The 16,106-nt window shown below is 44.3% G+C and overlaps 2 protein-coding genes across 4 annotated transcripts in view; both read right to left on the bottom strand.

Moving 5' to 3' along the window:
• Positions 1-126: 126 nt before the first annotated feature.
• SLC25A6 (solute carrier family 25 member 6) lies at positions 127-4,469 on the bottom strand. Its single transcript, XM_054008610.1, has 4 exons — positions 4,266-4,469; positions 2,282-2,768; positions 1,001-1,141; positions 127-499 (listed from the first exon to the last, which is right to left on the bottom strand). Exons 1-4 carry the CDS (start codon positions 4,467-4,469, stop codon positions 342-344), a joined length of 990 nt encoding a protein of 329 aa, XP_053864585.1. The 3' UTR covers positions 127-341.
• A 4,370-nt stretch (positions 4,470-8,839) lies between these two features.
• Positions 8,840-16,106, bottom strand: part of ASMTL (acetylserotonin O-methyltransferase like) — a 55,546-nt gene continuing 48,279 nt past the window's right edge. For all 3 annotated transcript variants that reach the window (XM_054008573.1, XM_054008564.1, XM_054008557.1), the window contains one exon: positions 8,840-9,090. In XM_054008573.1, the coding sequence (XP_053864548.1) occupies positions 8,888-9,090 (203 nt within the window). In that variant the 3' untranslated portion in view covers positions 8,840-8,887. The remainder of the gene's footprint in view (positions 9,091-16,106) is intronic.

Below are 16,106 nucleotides of genomic sequence, written 5' to 3'. Positions count from 1 at the left end.
GTTTTATGGTCCTATAAGACAGGAAACTAGAGAGTGATCGGAGGGCAAATATAGAAAAAAAACCCACAACTTTCTTTGCGCAAACTGCTTCTGTAGACCCAGAACTACTGCCACTGATACAGAAAATTCAGTATGCTGAACTGTCAGTTTCAGTGTCTGCAAAAAAAGGCAATCTTGAAATGGATCAGTTCCCTCGATAAGTTTCTAGCCCCATCTACCAACGTGATCTGACCCCGATAAATAAGACAACAAAGGAATTTCTTGAAGGTCAATGGTCCATAATGGTAAAGTTATTCTACATGATCTGCTCAACTTGGTTACCAATTCTAGTTAGGCTGTTTTTAAATTACTTTCTTTAATTCATCGTACAGCACGAGCACAAAAGCACCACCCATGCCTCGGAGAACGTTGGACCATGCACCCTTGAAAAAAGCTTTTCCTCCTTCATCCCTTGCGATCTTCTTCCAACAGTCAATTGTTCCAGAGTACATGATATCAGCTGTGGAGAAATGAAATTCCCGCCCCCAATTTAGATTATTTGCTTCAGTATTTTTCTTAACTGCAACTTAATGTTATAATGGGAAAACTTCAATTTTATTAAAACCTAACTGAGACAGTAAATGATCATGAAGCTGTAATTGTCCATGTGGCGTTACCTATTTGCCAATTACCCATACCACATAAAGATCAAAACACTGCCCTACATAAAAACAGCATCCTCGATACATGTACCAAACTCATTTGTAAATATTACAAAGTACTAGTTCCCTAAAAGCTAGTCTTGTGATTTTAAATCCTTATGACAATCATTGCGTAAGACAATCAGTTTCACACTATATAAAATATGTTGATGGTTTTGTTCTAAGAAAATTAAATACTGCTCAAAAAATGAACTGAAGTTACCAGCTTTTGCACTAAGTCAAAAGCACTGGCAAGTATCATTACCATTGCTAAACTGCAGAACAAAAAAGTTTTAGACTAATAAATATCAAGACCATACCTCCTTTACGTCCTGACTGCATCATCATTCGACGCCGCACTGTATCAAAAGGATAGGAGACAATACCAGCCACAGAAGTCACTGTTTGTGCAATCATCCAGCTTATCACAATGTGAGTGTTTCTGGGATCTGGGAGCATGCCTGCAATAAAGACACCATAACATAACTTCTAGTTTTATACCCACTCCCTCCTCAAACTCTCACATTTTACAAAAGCAGCTATCATTCAAAGTTTTACAAGAGAAAGAAACTCAGTCTACTATAAGGATGGCAATGCATGAAATGTTGCACCATGACCACACTTACATCTCTCTTCCAAAGATCGTTAATGTTCTGTTTCAGAAATTTAAATTAACAATAAAGTGCTTTTGTTTTTATAATAATAATAATATAATGGAGATATCCTATCTCCTAGAACTGGAAGAGACCTTGAAATGTCATCAAGTCCAGCCCCCTGCCTTCACTAGCAGGACCAAGTACTGATTTTGCCCCAGATCCCCAAGTGGCCCCCTCAAGGATTGAACGCACAACCCTGGGTTTAGCAGGCCAATGCTCAAACCACTGAGCTATCCCTCCCCCCTTATAGCGGATTAGAAAAAGTATTTTTATCAATGAATCGCCCAAGGATTTGAAATATGTTGTTTTTAGAATATTTTGGAAACTTTTGAGACGGAAAAGTAGAAGGGGGAAGGAGGGGAGGTCAAATATTCATAGCCTTTAGAGTAAAGTTTGCTGAAGTAGCCCATAAAAAACACTAACTTGTTTAAGTGAAATATAACCTGTATTACTGTGATAGCAGTGATATGTCTCAGTAATCCATCAAGTCAAAAAAATTGAAGCTACTCTATCCCATTATTGGAACTTGTTTCTGCTAAAAGTGTGGTAAGCTGCTCTATCACCATATGTAGTCCACAAATACTTTGTCAATCCACAAATAGCATTCTACATTTTTAAAAGATGTAAACAGTATTTTCTCTAGTATTGTACTAAACATTGACAGGATAGCAAGATTCTACACTTAGGTCTTTAATGCTGGAAGGTAGTTTGACTAACAATAAAACAAGTAGTGGCGCCAGTAACTAGAAGCAGGCTGATACTAATGGCTCCAATAAAATAAATTATCACAGACTTATATGCATCTCCAAATCAATAGCACAGAATGAAATTATATACAAAAAGCTACATTAAAGCTTTCATATTGCAGTCAAGCACTCAAAAGTTAGGAAATGCCCCAAATTAAGGTTGCCTGTGCAACTTTCCAGGTCCCCCTATAAAAGTTACCTTTTGCTGTATCATAGATTCCAAAGTAGGCAGCTCTATAGATGATGATACCCTGCACAGATACATTGAACCCTTGATATAAGCCACGCAGACCATCAGACTTGGTAATTTTGACTAGACAGTCCCCCAGACCTCTGAATTCTCTGTCAGCACCAGCTTTTCCAACATCAGCAGCCAAACGGGTTCTTGCAAAATCCAAGGGATAAACGAAGCAGAGAGAAGTGGCACCAGCTGCACCACCAGAGGCCAGGTTACCAGCAAAATACCTAAAAAATTGAGTGTGCTTGTCCACTCCTCCTAAGAACACCTGCTTATACTTATCCTTGAAAGCAAAATTGAGAGCCTGAGTGGGAAAATATCTGATGACATTTGCCAAATTTCCACGCCAAAAGGACAGCATTCCTTGCTCCTTTGGGATACGCACTACGCAATCAATGATACCCTTGTACTGTTTGTCAGCAGCAATTTGTTTACTTGCATGTTGTACCTGTAAAAAAAAAAAAAAATTAATACATTTATTATTTTGATCACATATCCAATAAACACTACGTGTACAAATCAATATTAGTAGTTCAAACTGTTTATCCATACTCACGCTAGAACAGCAGTAAGGGTCATCACTAAGTTTGAATGACTGGTCCAAAGATCATTTATTGAACCCTTCACCCATCACAAGTCAACTTTACTGTACATTTTCAAAAGTGGTTGTAAATATCTAGAAATCAGAAATTCTTTCATAACTGGAGACTATGGATAGAATTTTCTATTTATTAGTACAATTATAATAAAAGCTTTCTGCTTGTACACAATACTGGAAGTCCCTCCAGGTCAACACAACTCAGTAATTAAAGTGGATGTGACTTATTTACGTTCATAGAGAAAAACTTAAAAGGTGAACTCCGTCAGAAAAATGGTTGGGCCTAGGTCCAAGGTTTAAAATTTTCTACTTGTTTATTTGCCATCACAGATCCGCGCCTGCCTAGGCTGGAGGACAGATAACTGGGGAAACTCGCAGCTGGGCGGTGATCTCACAATGTTGAAAATCAAATGTTCGAGAGGAGATTTTTAGTTGAAACATTTAACGTAAGCGACTAACTTCGAATAAAGGGAGCCGCCGCCGCCGCCCCGTGTCAGTCTCCGGGGGAGCTCTATGGCCCCATCGCTAATTTCCCGGTGCTTCAGGCCGGCGTTGTTGACCCGACCGGGGGCGGAGGAACCGGGGCGAAGCGATCGGCCCCAGGCTGGGGCCCTGGAGCCCAACGAAGCCAGACCCGACCCCCAGAGGCCGTTGCCCGGCAAACACCGCAGCGGGCGGTCGGCAGGGTCGCGCCGAGGTCACCGGTCCCGCAAACGGCCATTGGACTCGCTCCCCCCAGGCAGCGCGCGGGAGCTAAGGGCGCGCGCCCACGGCGGCCCTCGGGAGGAGTGTCCATGGCGACGGGGGCCCGGCCAGGCCACGCGCCGCCAGGGCTCCGACGACAGGCGGGGCAGGGAGGAGTCCGCCGCCGGGTGCCCAACCCCCACGCCACCCGCCGTCACGTGACTCAATACTCCAGGAGTGGCCGCCTCAGCCCCAGCGAGCAGGCGCCAGCAGTTCGCTGGGAGTGGGACGCAGCGAGCCGCCTCCACACATGCACCCCCCCAACCCCGCCCCACGCGCGCCAGGCCCCTCCTCCAAACGCGTCGCATAGCGGAAGAACTGGCTTCCGCTCCTCCGCGCGCCCTCCCTCCACGTGACCTCCACCCGCTCTAGTAACCGGCTACTAGTCCTGGCTGGAGCGAACGAGCTCCCAAGCCCGTTGTTGTTGCTGCGGCGGCGGCGGCAAAGGCGCGAGACGGACGCGCTGCGTCCACAGCGGGCCCAGCGCCTTGCGCCCCTTAGTGCACGCATGCTGTGTGACGGGAGGTCACGCGCCGCTGCCCCCCTCTCTCCCGCCTCAGCCCCGGCCACACGCCCTCCCTCAGGCTCCCGCGCGCCGCTGACCTGGAGCAACAGCTTGACCCGCTCGATGGGCGCCACTGCGGTTTTGCTGATGGCCGCGGCCACGCCGCCCGCCAGGAAGTCCTTGGCGAAGGAGAGGGCCTGGTCCGCCATGTTCGTGCTGAGCCGGGAGCCGCTGGGGAAAAAAACCGCCGCAGCAGCCACGCACAGACCAAAAAAAAAAAGGGCAGGATTGTCTCCGCGCATGCGCTAAACGCCCGAGCCCGCCGGGCCCGCCCCCGCCGCGCCATTGGACACCCGGCTGCAGAGAGACGGGGCCGCCCTGCAGTTCTGCTCGGGGCCCCGCTTCCGGCCGCGTCGCGCGCTCCCCGTGACGTGTCTGTTTCAACCTGACGGCGCAAGCTCTGCCCCGCCGCGCGCGCGCTCCCCGGCCTGGGGCTGAGGCTGGTGACAGGCAAGTCTTGGCAGACACCGGCCCCGCTCTAATGCAGCACCGCCCTGGCGCCTAGAGCGCAGCTTACAGGCCTGGCTGCCGCGTCCTGCCCGCTCCCCTCCCTGCCCGGCAGGCACCTGCTCGCACCTCCGCGGCTGCTGCTCCTCCTCGTTAGGTGCCGGATCAGCGCCGCATTTCACAAGCCGCTGGGCGCCCTTCCCCGCAGTGTGGCACACGGGGAAGGCGGCTTACGTGGGTGATTTGCAGCTGCTTCCCTCGTCCGCCAGATGTGCAATTTCTCCATCTCTCCGTTTGAAACGCTGCTGTGACAGCGCAGCTAGCAACGCGCTGGCTGCTTCTAATCTCACGTTAAACGAGCTAGGAATCCTTCCTCGGTTATTTATGTAGCTCCCGTTTCTGCCAGCCTTACCCACACTGACCAGCCCCATTGATTTATGGGGCAACAGATGGAGTAGAGAAGCATTTTAATGCCAAAAGAAAAGAAAAAAAAAAAAAACCAGCCTCCCATTTGCTCCTCCTTTTGTCTTCATGACTCTTCTGCCTCATTATAGTTGTCATTGCCCATGCCTTTCGGTGTCACCAAAGGTTAAAATATAATTTTTTAACAAAATGGCCACATAAATCTGAGAATCATGTTATGTATTTATTTAATTGGGAAAAAAAATGCTTCATTGTGAGACTGGTGAGGCTGCACAGTTAAATGTTAAGGTTGCATATGCAACGTTAATTCTTTCTCCTTGTGCCTGTACGTTGTGGTGCAATCTTTAATCACATTATTTAAAAAAATACAGTATACAATTTTTTCTATAACATTAAATACCTACATTAATTTAATTGTCATAAAGGCTACATATGTATTAAATTATACTTTGCAATTGATAACCTTTTTTCTTTCTAAGATATGCAATTTAATAGTTTTGTCAGCAGCCATGTAGTATATATATTTTCTTTTCCACCACCAGCACAGCTTTAGATGCAATTCGGGAGTGAGGCAGTAAACTATATATCTGATATGCTTTATCAGCAAAGTTATTCAATTCAGAGGATGATCCAGTTGACTATGAGGCTAGGTGAGCTGTGAATATTTTCTTCAGTGCAGTTCAGAGATGAGACACTTACCCAGAAAGCTAATTTATGGGTTTGACCTGCAGTGAACTCGGTGTGGGTGTTACTGTGGTTTTAAGAGAATGAATAGATTCTTCATGGTGTGGGAACTGACAGTTGGATGAAGCAGTTGATTTTAGGTTAGGCTGATAGACTGCCTGGAGTTAAAATGCTCTGTATATATGTTAACAATGTAGCTAATAAAGACTGTTGTTAAATTACTAGCAATGAATTATTATTAAGACTTGTGGATTACTTGAATATAAAACAACACAGTGGATTCTACATGGCAGTAGAGATCTGCCTCCATAGAGCTTGTCTACATTTAGTCCTGCAGCGGCACAGCTGCACCGGTGCAGCTGCTCTGCTGTGCTTAGTGAAAATGCTGCCTATGCCAACGGGAGTGTTTCTCCCATCGGCGTAGGTATTTCACTTCCCCGAGAGGCAGTAGCTGTGTCAATGGGGAGAAGCCCTCTCGTTGACATAGCGCTGTCTAAACTGGGAGTTCGGTCGGTGTCATTGCGTTGCCCTGAGCAATGTAGTTATACTGACATAAGATTTTACTGTAGACCAGGGCTGGGCCTTTACTGCAAACTTATGCACCCTGTACATGCTATCAGTTCCCATGTTCCTCTTTATTGTATGCTGAAAGTATATTGCAAACTTACAAGCCACACTTCTGTCTGACATTATACCTATTTTTAAAAGTAACGTGTAAAATTAGATTATATCTGAAAGAGATTAGACAAAAAAACCTATTTTTTCAGCTGTGCATTTGACAGCACTTTGTGTATAGCTAGTTTAATTCTTTTCCCTCTAATAATTTTTACTTGTCCTTTGTGTTGACCTTTCATACAATGTGAAACAAAGAAAAAGATTTTAAAACCAGGAAAGTATGATTGAATATCCACAAAAATTGCAGCCCATGAAACAACTGTTAACTCATTTATGTAGTTGACTACCTTTCAAAATGACAGTGCCCTTTTATCCTAAAGTGTCATATAACAAGATGCTCTATATGCATCTAAGAATGTTAAGGAAATTATATGCTATTTTAGGACCTGCTCTTGTAACTAAATTCACAGGAGCGGACTCCAGTGCCCATACAGTTGCTGCTGGATCAATACACATGCACAAGGGTGGCATATGCAACCGTTTTCAGGCAGAGCAGGGACCTGAACCTGCATCTTCTGCTTCACAGCTAAATCCCCTAACAATTGGGATATTGCAGTGATTCTCAAATTTTGTACTGGTGACCCCTTTCACATAGCAAGCCTCTGAGTGCGACCCCCACTTATAAATGTATTTAACACCATTATAAATGCTAGGTTCAGATCCCTGCTCTGCCTGAAAAAGGTTGCTAGATGCAAAGCGGGGTCTGGGGTGGGGGCAGACAGCTCATGACCCCCCATGTAATAACCTCCCAACCCCCTGAGGGCTCTCGACCCCCAGTTTGAAAACCCTTTGGATATTGGCTATGGTAGGGGGAGGGGAACCTACACATACTTTAACTAGAAAGTTCATCCTGGACCATGAACCCTTTTCCAGTGAAAATTTAATTGAAACTGATACATACCCATGAAAAGTTTTGGTTTAATCAAATTGGCATTTTTCACCCAACTCCTCTTCCCCACCGAAAAAGGAAAACAAAAACCCGCTCTGATGCTTAAGCATGCAACTTAAACTTCTTCTAATATGTTTTGTATGGAATTTATTAGGTTTTTAAAATAAAAATATGGTGGGGTGTGTGCACACATCTAGAATGGAATTGACATGAGCAAACACTTGAAGAAGAATGTGGAGAGCCGCACTAACATCCAAGGGAGAGAGTTGGGGGGGAACGGCAGCATGTTCTGGTCTAGAAATAAGGCCAGCCTACACAACACAAAGAAACAAAGTAGTTCATTAGCAATGCCAAAATTATTGTATGACTGTTGGTATGTCTTCTGAATATGGGGTAACTTTAAAAAGTACTAGCAATTCAATGAAGACAGAGCATTACTGCTGCCAAGTGAAGAGGGTCCTGTGGCACCTTTGAGACTAACAGAAGTATTGGGAGCATAAGCTTTCGTGGGTAAGAACCTCACTTCTTCAGATGCAAGTAATGGAAATCTCTAGAGGCAGGTATATATCAGTGTGGAGATAACGAGGTTAGTTCAATCAGGGAGGGTGAGGTGCTCTGCTAGCAGTTGAGGTGTGAACACCAAGGGAGGAGAAACTGTTTCTGTAGTTGGATAGCCATTCACAGTCTTTGTTAAAGACTGTGAATGGCTTTGTTAAAGACTTCTGAATATGGGGTAACTTTAAAAAGTACTAGCAATTCAATGAAGACAGAGCATTACTGCTGCAGTCTTTGTTAAAGACTGTGAATGGCTATCCAACTACAGAAACAGTTTCTCCTCCCTTGGTGTTCACACCTCAACTGCTAGCAGAGCACCTCACCCTCCCTGATTGAACTAACCTCGTTATCTCCACACTGATATATACCTGCCTCTAGAGATTTCCATTACTTGCATCTGAAGAAGTGAGGTTCTTACCCACGAAAGCTTATGCTCCCAATACTTCTGTTAGTCTCAAAGGTGCCACAGGACCCTCTGTTGCTTTTTACAGATTCAGACTAACACGGCTACCCCTCTGATACTCAAGTGAAGAGGGTAGCTTCTGGCCAGGGCCGGCTCCAGCTTTTTTGCTGCCCCAAGCGGCGAAGAAAAAAATAAAAAAAGATAAAGCCACAATGGGCGGCACTTCGGCGGCAGCTCTACTGCGCCGTTTCATTCTTCGGTGGCAATTCGGCGGTCAGTCCTTCCCTCCAAAAGGGCCTGAGGAACCCGCTGCCGAAGACCCAGACATGCCGCCCCTTTTCATTGGCCACCCCAAGCACCTGCTTCCTGCGCTGGTGCCTAGAGCCAACCCTGATTCTGGCGTTTTACTCACATTTCAGAATGGATATAATCGCTCTCAATTATTGAAGTAGTTTCAGAAAGCTTCCAAAGTCACATATCTCTTGCATAAGCTGTTGATGGGAAACCAATCCTATAATAAAAATCATCAGATGCGATTGTTGATGTGTTCTGTTTTTTATTGCCAAATAACATTTCTTTATTTCTTAGTGCAGAAGACAAAACACATTTCCTGTCAGTTTAATTTCTACATTTGTGAAGCCATGGTGTTCCAGTAAACATCTATATTCGGAGCTACTCCTCTCCTTTCCATCTATCTGGACAAGCATATTCAAGGACTGCAGTAAAGCTGTGCTCCTTCTTTTCTTCTCATCATCCAACACCATTTCAGCCAGTAAAATTCCACAGCCTAATTTAAACAAAAAAAACCCATAATACTAATCTGTGATCAAATTAGGAAAAATTACAACGGCCACATAAAATTGCATAAAAAAATAATACTAGTGGTCTAATTTTGCATTTCAGATGTACTCTCAAGTTACTAGACCAAAATGAGTATATACATACTGTATACATTAGCTCCTTGTAGAGAAAACAATGCCATTTTCTTTCACAAGATCCAGAGGACACATACCGTCGGGCTAGATCACCTCTGTTTCCGTGAGAGGTGGGCTCAGATCTGGTGGACCTGGGTTTGGGTGCGTTTGTGCGGAAGAAATAGGGGTAATGCCACCTTTAGGAGTAGGGTTTTATAATTCTACTATGAGAATTAATGTATGATTTGATTTCATCCTGCCAGCCACCCTTTTTGAGTAGCAGAAAGGAATGACAGACCAAAACAATTCTTATGACTGATTATGGTCACCCTTTTGTTTTAGGATAAATTATAATGTCTACTATGGTTTCCTATATGTATTACAAATTAGGCACTCTAGTTAAATATACATTTCTTTGTTTTAAGGTTTAGAAAATAAGAGACAGGATTTTGTATTGTCTATGATAAATAGATTAGAAAAATGTTGAGGGCCTGAACCCCAATGTGAATTGTTTTAGTTGTAAGATTTAGCAAGGCTTGATTTACACTGTATTCTGCTGAATATAAAATATTGCTGTCTGTATACCTTTGAAGGTTTTTGTAAGAGATTGTGTGAATGAGGAATGCATGCATCAGGAAAAGATGAGGTATCAAAGCCATCACAAATGTCAGATGATCAAGAAAAAGTGAGAGACTTGGAAAGACCAGGAGACAATCAGAAAACATCCATTGTATCTGATGCCAAAAATGTTAGCAGCATTGACGCCCTCAGAGGTGAGGCAGGCACCCCCGAAGGCGAGACAACAAATAGGAGATAACGATGGGAAGCCGGACAATAACCATCATATGATAACAGCAGAAAACCCCAAGATTAACACCACTTAAGGACTAACTATTACAGGATGACATTGCAAAATGCCTGGACTCAAATGGGAATTTACAACTATGAAGCTGGGGTGTTTTGCCATGGAACTTTGGGTTCAGTCCTGCAAAGCATTGGATGGCGACCGACAGAGCCCAGCTCCTCACTCATCCTTAATGTAAGTGGCCATTAGATTGACTCAAGCTACAACAGACTGGTAACTATAAACATCAACTGGTGTGTGTGCGCGTGTGTGTGCGCGCGTGTGTGTCACTCACTGTCCCTATTTTCTCTTAAAAAAAACTATTATTTACATTTATATTGCAGTAATCTTTAGAGGACAAGTGGAGGACTAAGGATGGGGAGCATTGTGCTAGGCACTATCCAAACATAGAAAGTGACAATCCTACAGAAGCCCCTCCACAATTCTTCCATGGGGATAGGGTTCTTTGAGGTGAGGAAGGCCCGGGTGTGAGAATAGAGGGAAAGAGACAATGGTGATGCTATTTTCCACTGCATCTTCCTACCTCTTCCACCCAGTAGGGAATATCAAAGTAAGATAATGCTGCCCAAATGAATATTATTTTACTTGCTCTTCTCCACTGCCCTGTGCAGTCATTTACATCAGTGCAAAGTGGGTGTAAAATGCTAACAAATCAGACCAAGCGGTAACATTTTACACTCATTTTGTACTGATATAAATGCCTGCACAAGGTTCAGGACAACAGTGAATCAAATCCCATATCTATGTTTTGCCCCTTGTGATAATTACCTCAGAGGCACTCATGACAGTATGGCTCCTACTGGCAGGTGAGAAGCTTTGAGAGGCATATAGCTTCTTTGTGGATGGCCCAGGGCTCTGATATATGGGTTATGGGGACCTAATCCCCTTTCTGTCCAGGGTTGAGCATATTGCTGGAGTTCAATAAATAATACAATAAACCAGCTGAAGACATGAAATTCCTTTTGGCTGGGAATGGATAAAGTCCTCTGTCCCAAACCCTGCCTTACAGAGTGTATATACAGCATGCCAAATTCTCACCAGCAGAGAATTTAGCTGTATATAACTGAGGCAGATTTACACCTTTTGAAATACGTGAATGCTCATTTGGTCATACAGCCTGAATACATACAGATTCTGTATTAGGATGTTTTTCCCCTCCCATCCCAGCAGCTTTCCTCCACCTGCACAGGCAGAACTGCTGCTCCTGATCACACTGCAAGTGTTGCTATGTGGAGCAAAGCAAGGCTAGCACTTCTAGGCCACTGCGCCAGCCTTATATTAAAACAGTTGAAGGGTCCTCCCTGGACACTTTGCAAGGAAAACATGAATAGCAAGGCAACTAATATGCTACAGCAAATCACTCAAACATTGGGGACATCTGAATGCCATGAACACAACGTGGACAAAACATATGCAGGGGAATTAAACACGGCCAGTGTGGGAAGGATGCCCATATACCTTACAGAGAGCAAGTGATGATTAGCATAGAAAAGAAAAAAAAAGACAACTATAGGTAAAGAGTATTTTACAGTAGGAACGACGATCCTTCTCGAGAAAGGCTTATACAGAATTTAACTTATGTTCAAGGCTTGTCATCCTTATCCTTGTAGAAGCAGAAAATACTAGGTGAGGTTCTTTGATCTCTGCAGTTCAGGAGGAAATGATTGTAATGGTCCTTGCATTAGCCCAATTCTACACTGGTGTAACTCAAATTAAATTACATTGCTATAAAACAGGAGCGATGCAGCAGTGAATCATGCATTGTATGTTTTGAAAGCTGCAGAAAGAAATCAGAGGTAGAAACATGTATAGGATAGCCCTATAAAAATTAAATTTAAAAGTTCTTGCAGCAAGGCAGCAATAATACACAAGGGCTTCCATTTAGAATAGCATAAGAACATGGGAAAATAGCAATGGGCCCATATATTACATAGTGACTGCAATGGAAGGGCAAGGGGTGGGGGAAAGAAAAAGGTAAGTCTGGTATTGCACAATATAAATGCTTCAAGGAAAAGTAGATGACCTGTGTGTCAGGGCCACTGCAGATTATGTTCTCATTTCTAAGAATGGCAACTAATCTTGTTACAGATTATCCCTAATCATTTATTTTAATAGGCTGGTTCTGTGCAAGGGCAATGTTGTACTCATGCTCTCTCTCTCTTCATCAAATGGACTCAATTGGAACCATGAACCTAGTCTTCAGCTCCTGGTGGTTGGAGTACTTCAGAAATGAGGGAAGTTATTGCTGCTACCTAGTGTCCTCCCACTCCCTCCATCAACCAATTTAATCCTCACTTCAAGTATAACATGGCAAAACTCCCATTGACTTCCATGGTAGTAGGTTTAGGCCCATTGATAAAGTTCTGTGGGCCAGGGATGCTGCTATTGCTAGAGTGCTTCTCAGCAGGCAAGGCTTGAAAGTATATGAGGAGGGGGAGGTGGGTCTTGCCTAGGTTGCAGCCACAAACCTGCTCTGTAGTTGACCAACCCCAACACTTTGCCTCAGAAATGGAGTCCTTAACTCCATCCCCAATAAGACAGCTGGAGACATAGGAAATGTCAGGGAGGAGGTGGTGCCTCTCCTAACAACCCATCATGGTGGAAAGACAGCAGGGGATGCAATGAGGGAGCCTGGAAGCCCTGCTGCTCCATCCTAGGACAATGACAAACCAATCCAAAACTAAACTGGCAGCCAAGAAGGGGATGAAGGGGCACAGCCTTTAGACAACACTGCCTAAACTCCTGCACTTGGGGCTCATATTGAGCCACACCACAGCCCCTTTGCTCTCCCAGGCACAGAAAGTGGTTAATATCTAGTGAGAGTGCTGGGGCTGCCATTTTTCTATTGGGTCAGGGGGAAAAAAATCTGAACAAAACTCTTTGTCTTACATCCCGAGCAGCCCTCAAGGATTCTTCTCAGCTTATCATTCAGTGAGTGAGCATCTGAGCTCTCTTTTCTCTTATTTCCCTCCCTGTGTCTACTGACCTTTTAATCCCCAATATTTTACACCTTTTTACATTCATTTGGTGATGTACTTGGTCTCTCAGACATAACAGTTCCATTACCTGATTTGTCTGGACTTCCTCTATGCCGTTTATACAGACATCCGTAAATGATCCCACATTCAAATAAAAGTATTGGATGAACTTCTGATAAGTGAATTGAATTCATATGAACATCCTCTCAGGCATACGAAATCAGACACGCAGACACAAACACAGTTACATTCATTTCAGTGCGTGGAGGTCCCAGGGCCGCCTCCAAGTTTTTTGCTGCCCCAAGCAAAAAAACATTTCCGGCGCCCCCCAGCTCCGCCCCTTCCCCGCCCCATTCCAGCCCCTTCCCCAAATCCCCAGCCCTGCCTCCTCCCCAGGGCGCACTGCATTTCCCCTCCTACCCCTCCCTCCCAGGCAAGGGCTGAAGCGGAACGGGGGTGCGCTCGGGGGAGAAGGTGGAGGTAAGCTGGGGCGGGGAGCGATTCCTCTACCCCCCGTTACTTCCTGCAGCCCTCGCCGCACCCCCCACCGCCGCAGCTCACCTCCGCTCCGCCTGCTCCCCTGAGCCTGCCACCGCTGCTCCACTTCTCCCCCCTCCCTCCCAGGCTTGCTGCTAAACACCTGATTCGCGCGGCAAGCCTGGGAGGGAGGGGGGAGAAGTGGAGCGGCAGCGGCGCGCTCAGGGGGGCGCGGGAAGGGCGAGGAAGTAACTCTGGGGGGCGGGCAGAGGAACCGCTCCCCCCCTCCAGCTCACTGCTGCGCGCCGCCGCTCCGCTCCTCCCCAGGCTTGCCGCAAAACAGCTGATTCGTGCAGCAAGCCTGGGAGTGAGGGGGGAGAAGCGGAGCGGCAGCGCACCTGGGGGAGCAGGCGGCAGTGGAGCAGAGGTGAGCTGGGGGAGAGCGGTTTCCTCTGCCCCCCCGTTACTTCCTGCAGCCCTCCCCTGCCCCGCCTCACTGCAAAAAAAGAGGGCTGGACTGCCACCTCTTTGAAAGTGCCGCCCCAAGCACATGCTTGGAGGGCTGGTGCCTAGAGCCGGCCCTGGGAGGTCCTGATATCAACATGGGCATTCCTACTACTGTGAAGCAGCTTACCACCGAACAGCAAGTAGTGAACAACTGGACTTTAGTACTGGCAACAGTTCAGACATCTGGATGATACAAAATAATCTCTCATTAAAGATTATGCAGATTTGGATAATTAATTTTAATGGCTCAAAATTATCCTTGACTTAAAACATTGTTCAGACAGTTTTTTCAATAAGGAAACTTTAAGACCCAGTCATTATAACAATAGTGAATAGAAACTAATTTTGTCCAGGGAAGAGGCATATTAATGTTTGTACCTTTATAAAATCAGATTATTGGTCTGTCTAGTATTCGGAATGTCTATCACTCTCCCAGTAATTCTGTAGTATTTAAAATGATCATAAACTCCTCTCCCTGCCCTGCCCAGCCCTGAATTCCTTGCACACGCTACACTTCCACTGAACTCAGTGGGAGTCTTGGCAGTGGAAGGAATAGGCCTGTCAACAGCAAGTGAAAACGTTGCAAATGTCTTTCCCCTCTGCTCTCTGAAAGACATAGAGCATTGATCTTTCCTGCCTGTCAGCAAATCTCTCTGAAATAGTTTGGAGACAAGCTAACAGCACACAGACACCCGCTGTTGAGCAAAGCACATTCTCCTGCAGCTCATTAGCCACCCTTTGTGAGACATTCAAAACCAGTTAGCTGTCTCGGTGCACAAAGAATGTTATTTGTTTCAACAGATGCATGTCTTATATGGACTTTTCAAAAGGTAAGCTTCCCCCCCACACACAACTAATTTTGCAAAGTTAAAGTTAATGCAGACACCCAGCCTCGAGGAATTAATGTGGAGTAAATATATAATGTTGTGCTTTTCTAGTTTAAGACACTTTATGTTTTAGTCAATTATGTTCTATAAAAGTTTGAAAAACAATAAGTGAGTACACAATAATCAGAGGGCATAACATTAATTTGATGGAATGGTAGAATATGATAGTTTATGTAAATCAGTCACATGCTTGGTGAGACAGAATCAAACAGTAAAACTTCCATCTGTTGAAATAATAATGCTATCTTTTTTTAATGCAGACCAATTAAAAGTAGAAAAAGACCTTTTTTGTACCAAAACAGAGAGAAATTTGTTTTTAGTTTATTTAGTTTTCAGTAGCTGGATATACAACCTTACCAAACTCTACTCATCCAGGCAAGAAACTGCTACAGGTAAATAAAAATTGTCATCATTATTATTATAGGAAAACATGGATAAGTAGAGGTTGACAAATTTTCATGATGAATTTGCATAGTTGAAACATATTGTAATAAATATGTCCCTCATTGATAATTTAACTCATCAGGGCCCCTTTACCCCGCTCAGTGCTCAAAGAGAAAAGTAATTATGTTAATGACAGACATTTATGGTGCACTTGAGAAGACAAACTCTGCCAGACAAAACTATATAATTCTTGCCCTTGTTAAACGAATCTTTGAAAGTTGCTGATGTCAGCAGCTGAGAGTAAGTACAGCCTCTCCTCTTTTGTCCTGATTGAGTGGGGATATGGCTATAGAAATCTGCTGCAGTCAGTAAATGCACAGAGATGAAAAACAGTAGCTTTATTTACAGGCAGGTGGGGTTCCACTATAGGTTTAGCAAAATATATTTTATATGAAAAAAAGTCACTATTGAAGAGTTATTAGACAAAACAGCACATGAAATAGTGAGAAAACCAGAGTGACAAATTAATTAATAATCTGAACATACAATATATACTTATCCTTCCAATTAAAAATCACAGCATGAAAAACTGGCATTTCTATATTCCTCTTCTATCAGCATGGAGTTGGAAAGAAGGGAAGAGCAGTAGTATTTATATAAGGAAATACAGTAACTTCTTGCTTAACGTTGTAATTATGTTCCTGAAAAATGCTACTTTAAGCGAAAAGATGTTAAGTGAATCAAATTTCCCTATAAGAATTAATGTAAATGGCGGGGTTAGGTTCCAGGGA

This window comes from Malaclemys terrapin, chromosome 1 (genome assembly GCF_027887155.1).
Source record: "Malaclemys terrapin pileata isolate rMalTer1 chromosome 1, rMalTer1.hap1, whole genome shotgun sequence".
NCBI classification, from domain to species: domain Eukaryota; kingdom Metazoa; phylum Chordata; order Testudines; family Emydidae; genus Malaclemys; species Malaclemys terrapin.
The sequence above is the reverse complement of the archived record's forward strand: the minus strand, read 5'-3'. Positions and strand labels throughout refer to the sequence as shown.

Excerpts from the sequence above, each read along its gene's own strand:
- SLC25A6 (XM_054008610.1), bottom strand. The coding sequence starts at position 4,469 with ATGCGCGGAGACAATCCTGCCCTTTTTTTTTTTGGTCTGTGCGTGGCT. Across the intron at positions 2,769-4,265 it reads GGGTCAAGCTGTTGCTCCAG|GTACAACATGCAAGTAAACA; the intron begins GTCAGCGGCGCG and ends TTTTTTTTACAG. Across the intron at positions 1,142-2,281 it reads AATCTATGATACAGCAAAAG|GCATGCTCCCAGATCCCAGA; the intron begins GTAACTTTTATA and ends TCTTTATTGCAG.